Consider the following 12750-nt stretch of genomic DNA (forward strand, 5'->3'; position numbering starts at 1 on the left):
AAATCAGTATTTATTCCTAGTAGACCAATGGACTCTGGGAGCCCACTCCACATACAAGGATACTCTCTCAGCCTAGACACACTGGGAGGGGCTAGGCCCTGCTCCAAATGATATGACAGAATTTAAAGATCCCCCATTGAAGGCCTCAACCTCCCTGGGGAGCAGAAAGGGGATGGGGTAGGGGGTTAGTGGGGGGCAGAGGAGGAGGCGAGGGAGGGGGAACTGGGAATGACAGGTAAACCAAGCTTGTTTCTAATTTAAATAAAAAAGAAAAGAAAAAAAGAAAAATCTAGAGAAACATGAAATACCTTAAATACTCCAATAAGAATTGTTGCATTTGTTTTTTTGAACAAAGGAAAAAAAACATGGATAGATATTTATGGTTTTTTTTAAAACTTAGAGCCATTTGTTTTTATTTCTAAGCTCTACTAACCACTTGATTGAATAGGTACCTAAATAGAATGAATCAACCCTGGCTTCAAATTTCATTTACCCAAGGAAGCATCAGGGCACAGTCACAAAAACCTGAGTCAAGCAGAAGCTGGAAGGCTAGGGAGAGCTTCTCAAGTTTACTATGACTTGTTCCAGATAGAATGACTAAAGAAAGATGGGCAGAGCACCAGATAATCTGAATACAGGGAGGAAATCAACATTAAGAGTATCACAGTAAGAGGAAAAGTTAAAAAAAAAAAAGCTTACTCTACTCTTGTCACAATTCACAACAAATAATTAAGCTAACTTCAACATGTGATTGCAACCCAAAGAATATCATTTTAAGAATATATTATAACATAAGTATGTCCATTAACCCAGGCATATAGCCACCATCAAAAATAAACATTAATATATTTTAATGAGCTACTCCTAACATTTTAACAAATACTTCTCTCACACATTGATACAAAATGTCTGAACAGAGGCTCTTGAATATAGGGAACAACCTAAAAGGAATGCAAATTGCTACATCAATGTTACTTGAAAGATTTCATTGTACTGTTGAGTAACAGAAACCTCACCTTAAAAATTTATGAGTATTTTTATTAGGATGAATTCCCAAACTAATACTGAAGACTAAACTTGATAAGAACTAGTGGTTGCTATTGTATTGAGAAACAACAAATGTGAGTGAATAGAGAACACTACAAAGGCACAGCCAAAGAAGCCATGGCAATGAGAAGAGCTTACCTTGACATGGCTCTGGGCACCAAGATTGTAGATCTCTGTAGGTTTGACTTCATTGATGATTTTTACTAGGCAGGTGCTGTCGGTGAGGTCACCATAGTGCAACTTCATGTCTTTAAGATTTATAAAAAGATCATCAAGATATGAGATAACAAGAGAAACATTTCAATATCAAAACTGAAATATGTATTATTCACATATGAAAATGAAGGTCAAACTGGTGTTCCCAGGTGTGACTGCCCACCCCTGCAAACCCAGTACTTGGAACACTGAAGGATCTTGAGTTTGAAGTTAGCTTGAACTACTTAACAAGATCCTGCCATGTGTTCCAATCCCCTTCCACCAACACAAAACAGAAACATTGTATTTGATGGTTCTTGAGTGTCAGAGTATTACTTTTATCTTTAATAAACATATAATGTATAAAGAAAGGTCTTTGTGGATTTGTAATAGTATATCCAAATAGACTTATTTTAAAACAATGGTAATATCCTGAAGATGTTAGGCAATTATCATATGGCTATGATTAATTTAAAACATGTGTTATATAAAAGTGAAATCTGGACAAATATCACCCTGGAATAATGTATATACCCTCTAAAGAAATCTACAACACACTGGTAAAGAGAAGATAGCTCTTTTAGAGTAATTTTGTTTAGATACCATCTTGTGAGCTTTAAGAATCTTACCGTGTATGTCCTTAAGCCAGCTATGATATGTCTGTGATAGTAACATAACTCTTTAATGGACAATCAATCTATCCAGATTTATACACTGAAGCTGATCCCTATATTGACTTCATTGTGAGCAGTTTGCTAGCTTGGTCTACATCTAGATTCAATGATGGTATCATTTTGCACACACAAAATATACATATTGAGTACTTCTCATCTGAAATTTTAAAATGTGACATGATCCAAAATCCTAAAATTTTTAAAATTCTGACAATGTAATGTCACAAATGAAAATATCCATACCATGAAAACTGTTCATGCACAAAATAATTTAAAATATTATCTAAATTATGTATATAATACATATGAAACATTATAAATCATATGTGAATAGTTGGGTCCTATTTATGAGCCATCTTATTATAAACCTGAAAAAATCCAAATCTAAAATTCTCAAGTTCTTAAAACTTTTATAAGAGCTATTCAACATATAATAACTTCCAAGAAGATACACGAGTGACTTAAACATAAAGTGGAAAGCCTATTCCATGGACAACTGGATCACCTTCCTAATGATACCAATAGCTAAAAGTAACCCAAACTTCAACTCTTTTTACAATTAAAACCTAAATCATTTTGGGGTTACAAATCCCACTGTATCATCCCTGGTAGTCAGAGACACTAAGTAACACACAGACTTAAAAGCCCTGTGTCCAACTGCTGAGCTCTGCCCTTATCGTGGCATATGACCTTGATAAAGTCACAATCTTTCTGTGTCTCCATGTACAAAATAGTCTCTTTAGCCACCTGAGTGAGGAGATCAAGTGAGGAAATATTGTGATGTGCTATCTAAATGATACTGCTCTCACAGGCAAATTAATTAATAGCAACAAAAGTAAGAAAGCTAGTAAGTCCTGATAGTGATCTTTAATGCAATTTAAATATAATTTGAATCACTATCAAGATTTGGACAGATCTTTAAGAATTATTATAAAATTCAAATGTACATGAATTACATGGGTAGGGAGGACCTGGGAGGATTTGGAAGAAGGAGAAAAAATGATCAAAACAGATTGTATAAAATGTTTTAAATAATATTTTTTAATTTTAATAAAAATTATAAAACTCAGAATAAAACATGAATGAATATTCAAAAATATCAATGTGCAAAGATCAATTGACTTGAATAAATTAAACCAACTATAAAAAACAAAGAGTGCTCTTTTAATAGAGAACTAGTGTTACTTGAAGGAACAGGAAAACCTGGACTGAAGAAGGCTGACTAAAGTTATGTTTTGCCTATTTCTCTTAAAGCTATCTACTGAATATCACTCTAATAATCAAACCAAGATGGCACTCAGCCTAGGGCAGCTACAAGGAAGGTTTCCCCAGCTTGCAGGTCAGGTGCTATTCACTGAAGTAATTCCTGAGGAAAAAATTGTGACTATATGGGTTATGAATAATGATATTAGAAAATATCTAAAAATAAGAAGCAACAGGAAGAAAATTACTTACTTCCTTCAATATGAGCCTGTGGATTCTTATATAAATGTTCAATTCGACCTGTATTAAATGAACTGGATCGCCGTACAATTCCATGAACCTGAGTTTTAAGTATAAAATATAAAAGTAAATAATAAATATAAAATTAGGATGCATAAGCAACTCAGAATTTCATCTGCTAATGTATAGTTCTATAAAAAAAGTACAAGTAGTACTTCTAGATGGTATTTTTAAATTATGAGAAACAGTTCTACTGGTTACTTTCTGCCTCACTACTGCCTGTGTGCACACTGCTTCTGACCTTATCCAGGGTTTGTACTGCTAATCTCAATGTAAATAATTAGATAATTACAAGGCTTCATGCATAGTCACAGATACGCAAGTTTGTCTTCTAAACAAACACAGTCATACTGATGACAAAAATATTTCTGATTTGAAAGTGAAGGCAAAACTAAGGCTGCAGCTGTGAAACTGCTTTTGACCTATTAAACACAGAGCATAAAAGGTTTCCACAGTTACCCTGAGTTCCCAGTTCTACTTCATACTATTATATCAATTTCTGGAGGCACAGATATAGTCAGAGAGAAGCTGCTATTGTTAATCTATGTGGAAAAGTTAGAAAGTCAAACTATAAAGATTAAGGAAAAGATTATACATTACAAACTTAAGACATAAAAGACAGAAAGAAAGAAAGAAAGAAAGAAAGAAAGAAAGAAAGGAAGGAAGGAAGGAAGGAAGGAAGGAAGGAAGGAAGGAAGGAAGGAAGGAAGGAAGACTTAAAAGAAATCTTGATTTGGCCATGGTCAGAGTGAAGGGATATGGTCACTGAACAGCAAGGCATACCTGGCTGATACTAAAGAAAAGACCACTGTGTCTGACACATGAGAGAAATTGTTCCACACTTGGTCCCATTTCCTCCTTGTGTCAAGATTTCTCCCTCTGTACTGCCAATGCTAACACCAGCTTATGTCACCAACTGCCGAAGTTCCAGTTGCACTGGTGGCAGTTTTAATCCTTGACTTATTTTAGAAGTGTTCTTTCTAATGTTGGGTAGATTCATTTCGTTTACAGCTGAATACACTTCTATATTTTAACTCAATCGTTTTCTGTCTATTTCAAACCAAAATTAATCCCTGGCATGACTCAAACATTCCAAGTGCAAAGGGGAATTATAAGCATATAAGGCTTTCTTTCAAACAGTAAGAAATGTCATCGCCGTTTTACATGGCATACACAAGAAACTGACTTCTCTAAGGCTATGGCAAGCCCACAATTAACAATTCTGTTAGTTAACTGCTTTTGCCCAGAGAAAAGCACTCAACACCACTTTCCAAAAGAATAAAACCCAAGAAAAGTTGGTAAATATGAAAATACCTTAGAAATGTTGTAAACTTGGCTGACATTTTAGGAAGCAAACATTAAGATTTAGGAAGCATTAAATAGAAATGTGTTATTATTTAGATTATAATTAATTGTATTTTATGGTCTCCAATTTTGCAAGTTGCTACTGGATTATAAAGTCAAACTGATATACAAAATTGATTAGTATTTTTAAGTAAGGGACAATTTTACATATACACTAGTGCATAAGAAACTTGGTGTTTATACCAAAGTTATTCCTAATATTCAAATTTCTCCAATGTAAGTTGCTGTATTCAGTGGAAATTTTCTTTGTTATAAAAATATAAGTTATTTGATAATTAAAGTATAATTATTATTTGGCCACCTTTCTCTTAATTACTAAATTCTAGAGAAATCACATATTTCAATAGACAAAGCACACAGAATTGCCCTAAACATACAAATGTGCAAGGCTTAGTAAGAATATTCTACAATCTTAACAGACTGGGACACCAAATCAGAGCAAATAAAACCAATGTCTTCAATGTCACAGCTACAAAGACAATCAACAAACACTAGCTTTTGTTATGTTTTTCTCCAATAAAAATGTGTTTGAATTTCCACTTACTCCCAAATTTGGCATGTGTGTAGACGGGAAGAAAGACTTGCCAAATACTTAATCCATGACAGCAGGTATTATTCTAAGAACTAATGAAAGCTGAGTCTGTCTGCTTCTGAGGCAGGTGAAATACAAACATTAAGACAAGCCAAAATGTGTGCAAACTGCATAATCTAGTTAAGAATTTGAGATTAGCAGCTTTCTCTTTACAGTAAGAAAGAAATAGGTCTTTTCCCAAGATATGGGGAGAAAAGGAGATGTGGGTTAGAAAAGCAAACAAAATAAACAGGCCAAGTGATCTTTACATAAACTTAATCAGTACTGTTATTAATTAATAGCTAGGATTACCTAAGTTCTTAACTGGAAGAGTATGTTTTAACAAACAAATCTCATGCCTCAGTCAACTGTCAAAGAGGAAAATTTCAGGTTGAATATAAAAACAAAGATGGCTTGATTTCAAAACGTTGAGTTCAAAGTAGGTGCTAAAACAAAGAAAAGCTTTTTCATTACTTAGGAAGAGAGGTGATTCACACCACTGGATTACAAGTTCTCCAGTGTCTAAATTGTTCTTGGAGGAGGATGGCTCCTAAGGATGGTTAATGCCATTCATCTTTGGAAAGCATGGATCACCTAGATTGTATCAGCAGTTGACATTTACACAGTAGTGACCACATAGCAGACACTGGCCTTAACTGGTGGTAAGGCAAATCTTCACAATCACCATACCACAAGTGAGAGCACTGCCTGACACACCTAGCTTATACCATGGCAGTCAAGGGGCACACTTGCTCTATGCTGCCAGTATACAGTGCAGTTTGAAAACAAAATCTATATGAAGAATGGCCTTTTTGCTAACCAAACTACCAAGCTTCTGAAACAAAAAATCATCTCAGATCAAGGAAGGACCAGGAAGATGTCCATAGTCTAAAACACTCCCCACACATAATACCAGGGTTTGAATTCAGTCTCTTTTCTGCTTTGATACTCCATCTCAGGAGAGGCAGTCATGTTCTTTCCTGGAAAGGAAACCCATGAAGTACCTATTCTTTATTTTAAATTCTGATATGTTGTGTTGTTGATGTCAGATTATTAAAGACAGATTCTCTTATATTCACAGATGCATGTTATCTTTTGGAGAGTTTGCCTTGATCTTTTTTTAGTATTGTCTTTATAATCACATTTTTTTCTCTGTGCAAACAAAGCACACATTATAGTGGTCACCCCATGTTGTCAGCTATCTAAAATTGCAGTACTGAGAAGGTACTTGAAGCTAGAATGCACTTCCATGGCAGGTTTCACTCCTATTGATCTTTTTTCCCTGAAAATGTTAAGAAATGCACAAGTCTTGGATCCTAGGCAAGAAAACATGCCTACTTTCAATGTTGTAATTCATGAGTTAGACTGTCACCCTTCACTCTCTCCACCACTCCTATATAAAGAGGCATCCTGTGACTCACAAAGCTCCACTAGCTAAGTATTTCACACATGCACTCTCACCTCACTCGCCAAAGAATCTTGCACAATAGACATATATGCTCACCATCCCTACTTATAGAACAACAAAAAAAAATGGAAAGAAAGAAAACACCATCTTAGATGGGTCAAGAAATTGGACTGAGGACACACAGCCAGCAAGAACAGAGAATTTAAATAAAAGCCACCCAGTACCCAAGTCCCAGGGCTGAATGCTATGAGAACTAGATTGCTTATTCAGCTCCTTGATCTGTGCTGGTCAACATGGAATAAAAGGAAACGGACATTTAGATTAACAAGCTACAGAATATATCCAGTATATGTAAGGGATAGAAAGTATCTTCAGGGTAACTGCCCATAAAGCCTGATAATTCTTGATTCTCCTCACAATGAAGACATCTGCAGATACTAAAGGAGGAACAAGAGAATCAGACATGGTAGCACATTCCTGTAATCCCAGAACATGGTAGGTGAAGACAGGAGCATCATAAATTCTAAGCAAGCCTGGGCTATTTAGCAAGACCCTTTCTCTAAATAATAATAATAATAATAATAATAATAATAATAATAATAATAATAATAATAATAGTTAACTATAGAAAATAATAACAATAAACAAGGATGGATGTGATACCTTTTTTCAATGTTTTAATCCTGTGTAAAAGCCAAGAAGCAAGCAACAATAAAAACTATTATACCTTATGTCTTCTCAGTAAGAACTGAGACAGAAATAATACAGATGAACCTCAATATCCATAGACTCTACAACCATGGAGTCAACAAACTGCAGCTTCATCCATCTGTGCTGAACAAAGACAGACTTTTATTTGTTCCCCAATTAATGTAGCTAGTTATATAATATTTGTGTGGCATTGGGTATAATAACTATCTTAGTGATTTAAAGTATACAAAAGAAAGAATATATATATATATATGCATATATATGTGCAATACACAATACCATAACATTTTATATATGTAATTCAAGTGTCCTCAGACTTTGATATGTGCAGAGACTCCTATAACAGATCCCCTTGCAGATTATCAAAAGACAACTGTATTTTACGTTAGAGGATCCATTCAGAATGTGACCAAATGTTACAGTGCCCACATTAAATATGTTCCAAGCTTCAGGAAGCAAAAGGTACATGGACAAAGGAGTAATTAAATCTTACTCAACATGCTGTTGATAAATGCTATTCCTAGGGATCTGATGCTCTTCAGAAACCCAGCCTCTCTGTGTCTGGTGCTGGAGTTCCTTGGAGTCCCTGTCATGCTACTGACTCTCTGTCTCTGTCTGTCTGTTATTGGCTTTATTGATTCTAATAAACTTCTTAGTCCCCATTAATTCAAAAAATGTTATTTCTTTGCATACATACTGCTCTTTGATAAAAATTCTCTATGCCTGTTGTAATTTTTCATTGTTTTATAAGTACAATAAAAGCAAAGGAGCTAATTAACTTATTTTCCCCACTGAACTTGCTGTGCTCCTCTACTGGCCTCCTTCTGTATGCCAGGCTGACTGTGTCACTAACAGCAAATCAAAGTCTGCCTCTTCTAGTAAAGAACAAAGCAGCCTCTTACAGAGCTGACCTGTTCGTGGCCCACACTTTGCTACCAAACCTATGTTGTTTCTAGTTATTTTTAAGCTTCCTGATTTTTAATAGCAACTGAATGTGAATGAAGTCAAAGTAGTTCAGAGTGTAAAGTCAGCAAGATGGCTTGGAACATAAAAGCATGTGCTGCCAAACATGATGACCTGAGTGTAATTTAGCTGCCACCAGTTGTCTTCTGACCTTCACACATATGCTGCAGCACACACACACACACACACAAATGCACACAAAGTAAAAAATTTTAATGTAATAAACAATTCTTAAATAGTTTGGAAGTAAGTCCCCCACTGGCTCACCCAGTCAAGTCATTCATTAGACTGTATCTGGTCTTTGTACAGTAGTACCCTATCTGTTCACAGAGAAGCAGCATCAACCACACCCAAGGACACATAAGAAAGGACAATACCAAACTTCTGAACCAGCCTCTAACAGAACCTGAGGTGGGTCCATCCAAAAGGTTGAGAGTCTATTTGGGAAGATGTCTATATTCCACCAAAATTGCTGTCACTGACCTCTGGATTCAGATGTGGTCAGACATGTTCCCTGTCATTCAACTACACATATTCTAATTCTATACTGCTTGTGGTCTTGAATAACTAAGAATTGCAGCTGGAAAACCTGGAAATTTTCCAATGCTTTCTGTTTTTTGCTAATCATTCTAATGTTTACTGTGACCTAAGCATAAAAAAAGGGATAAAGCCCGCTTCACCATCAGACTCCTCCTAAAAGATCATTCTACAATGATAGCAATCATCTCCTAAAACTGAGGAAAGCAGATCAGTGAAATTAATACAACACACACAAAAACCCTTTACTCTTACCGACTACACACAGCTCACACTTTTACCACATTGAGTGGAAAAATTTCTGCTTGTCCTCTCTGCCCTGTCTTGTCCCTTCCCCATGAATTACCAACCATAGTTTCTAACAATTTATGGATCTCACTACTCTCATCTCATTGTGTCTGTGATAAATTCCTCCCATTAAACTGTGATTTGCCAAGTAAGTCTTCTGCTGCCTTTCTGTAAAGGAATCAAATCTGCTCTTTTAACTTCAAATGCTAATGAAATTAAAACATTTGCAGCTCCCTGGGCAGTCTTAAAATCTCACTGCATCTAATTTGCAAATCTTTCATCCTCCCTCTGAAGCCTGATGCACCTGAATAGAACTTGACTTTGCCATGCCAGTCTTCCCTGCCTTCTTCAATAGCACTAACAGCAACACATGTGCAGCTCTCCTAGCTCAAATGATTAGTCTACACAATATAACCAGTCCCAAGGCCTGCCCATCCACTAGTCTTCTCAGTACACAGCATACAGTCTCACACACACTTTCTTGTCTCCAGACTACACTCAGTCACTGATTAGTACTTCCAACTTAATTTCTACTCATAGTATCACAGGTCAGCTTCAAAATATATCTCAACACCCTTGTTATTAGAGCATCACTCAACATATCATCCCCATCTTCAACAACTCAATGACTTAGCTTACACAGATTCTTATCCTGGTTCCTTGACAATTCATTCGAATCACTGGCTACCACATATCTCTTAGCAGCAGATCCTACATATCTGTATAGCAGCACTTCAGATGTATCCCTAACATGTATTTCTGTTATTTATTAACATTTAGGTTAACACCTTGAATAGACAACAGCATTTTCCTAAAACCAATGTTTTTGTACTACTTATAACCTGCTCTAAAATACTTTGTTGTTTTGAATTTTTTGCCTCTCAATTACTATAACAATCTATTCCTAGAGACATATGTGTACATAGGTACTCCCATAATTATACTTGTCTTACTTTGGTATTGCAAGACATAGAACTACTATACAAGAAAAGAGAAGATTCTAAACACTGCTATGACTTATTATAATCAAAGATATCAGAAAATATTGACTTACAATAAGAAAACTAATCCCATTTTCATCAAATCCTGTTAACAAGCCAAATTCCTTGCAGTTCTTTTACATTTTTCCAACTGTACATTTTTATACAAATTGCTGCAACTGATGAAAGTAAAGACAAAATGTAAAACTAATAATATAAACATTACCAAAGTATGCCAGTGATGGGTCAGTGTATAAGTTTTTGTTCTCTATAGATCATGAATTGACACATTAGGACATCCAGAAAATATTCTTGAAAAGTATTCACTAAACTACATCAAATTTAATAGAAAATTTATTTCTAATGTTGAAGAACAAACCACAATGATAACAGCACCAACATGAATCACACAGATTCATCTTCCATAAACCATACAGCTGCCTGTTAGAAAGCAAACACCTCCAGGTGTAAATCTTTCATGCGGGCTTGCCAAAGATCAGCTTGGTTTTTATTGCTCTGTGCAATTTCCAAATTAAGTGACTTCACCATGAGTGGAACTTTTTAATGTAGCACATTACATCATAAATTAACCCTAACATTCTTACAGTCAGGCTCATGCAGGCTGCTGCTTTATCAGAGAACAAGGGAGACATGCAGAACAGCTGAACCCCGTGTGCTCACCAGCAGATAGACAGCACAATGAGCTGGCAGCATCACCGGCGCCACGGCAGAGTCGTGCTTGGATTCTGATTTGTTATCAGAGTTTCCGTGGAAAGCACACACAGAGGAAGCAAAGCAGCTGCATCCTAGCAGTGCAGGGCAACCCCAGGAGCACTGAGTCACTCACCTCGTATCCTTTCTCCAGCAGGAATTCTGCCAAGTATGAGCCATCCTGGAGAGAGAGGGAAAATTGAGAAGTGTTAGACCAATTGTGGCTGGTACAGAATTGTGATAGATACTGAGAGTTTTGAGACCATCATATGAAAGGCAAGTTGAACAGAATAAAAATCACAGCAACCAAAATAAAAACAAAACTGATAATGACAACCAACACCAAATAGTGTTTGACTATTAACAAAGAATACAGTAACTTATATAAGCATTGCTGAAGGAAGGAAGAAATGAAAACCCAAGCAAATAATCAGAGCAACAGAAGAGAGCACAAAGTTTCAGTATCACATGGATTTGGGTTCAAGTTTTACCACTTACAGGCTATGTGAAACATGCAAATATGTTTGCAAAGCAAAATAACTTGGTACCATAGGAATACAACAAATTCTCATGGAGATGATATTTAAAAAGGGAAGTGGCAACTTCAAAAGGAGACAGAGAGCACAAGGTGTTGACATTACTGAGAATGACTCCACAGAATTGTGGAGAAGGCTGGAAGTACTATGCAGGAAGGTGAGAACCTCCACAGAAGGTTTCAGGGACCAGTTAGCAGCTAAGCTCTAGGGCTGTAGAAAGCCACCAAGTTTAGAGGATTTGAAGCATAGAGGGTTTAGATGGTTTATGGGATGGGGTTCAATTAAAACTGCTTTACCATATATGTGTGTGTGTATATACAAACAACCTTCTAAAGAGGAAATTGTTACTTCTCAGATAAAATAATAACTACTTCATAGTGCATGAACCAACTTCAGGAGCCCATTTCCTACGGAGGGTTACTCTCTTAGCCTAGGTACACTGGGGAAAGCCTAGGCCCTGCCCCAAGTGACTTGACAAATTTTGATGATTCTCTCATGGAAGGCCTCACAGGCCCTGGGGAGTGAATCGGGGATGGGACAGGGGTCAGTGGGGGGCATGGGAAGATGAGAGGGAACTGGGATTGATATGTAAAATAAGATTGTTTCTAATTTAAATAAAGTTTAAAAAATAAAATAGCAACAACATCAAAATATTAAAAAAAAATAACTACTTCATATGAGTTGATCTTAAAACATGCAGTGATTCCTGCCTTAAGGAGGAGCTAGCTGAATACACTAAGAGTCTCAACTGGTAATAATGATTGCTTTAGAAATTTCTAGATGGGACTTTCTAGTTAAATAATTTCATGACATTCTAAGAGAGAAATAAGTATGACAGATATCTAATTAAATTAGTCTGAGGCCAATGGTTGAACTATTACTATTTGAGGAATACTGGCAACTTTCAGAAAAAGGACTGGGTCTTACATTTTAGAGCCAATCCCATAATTAATTGCTCTTCAGCTTTTTACCCCAATGGGGGTTCCTTCTATTCAACTCAGACTTAAATGTAAAACTAAGGCTCCAATTAACACAAATTTGTGTTCTGAAAAGCAACTGGAGTTGTTGGGGTTTTTCTTAGGTTTCATCAGTTTGAAAAAGTTTAAAATATCCCTTTGAGGTTCAGAAATCCCTTCCAGATATTCCGGGGGGGGGGGAGCGAGTCGGGGATGGCGAAATTTTAGTATTGTCATGATCTGACCTAAAGTTAGTACTGGAGACACCGATGGGTCCTGAAAATGACAGGGCTGCCAAGTGAGTG

The 12750-nt window shown here is 36.2% G+C and overlaps 1 protein-coding gene across 1 annotated transcript in view; it reads right to left on the reverse strand.

Moving 5' to 3' along the window:
• Positions 1-12750, reverse strand: part of Gmds (GDP-mannose 4,6-dehydratase) — a 543354-nt gene that overhangs the window by 430395 nt on the left and 100209 nt on the right. Inside the window, exons 2-4 of the mRNA NM_001246696.1 lie at positions 11090-11134; positions 3372-3459; positions 1186-1295 (exon numbers count right to left, since the gene is read on the reverse strand). Coding sequence (NP_001233625.1) covers positions 1186-1295; positions 3372-3459; positions 11090-11134 — 243 coding nt within the window. The remainder of the gene's footprint in view (positions 1-1185; positions 1296-3371; positions 3460-11089; positions 11135-12750) is intronic.

Source organism: Cricetulus griseus, chromosome 3, assembly GCF_003668045.3.
Source record: "Cricetulus griseus strain 17A/GY chromosome 3, alternate assembly CriGri-PICRH-1.0, whole genome shotgun sequence".
Taxonomy (NCBI): Eukaryota; Metazoa; Chordata; class Mammalia; order Rodentia; family Cricetidae; genus Cricetulus; species Cricetulus griseus.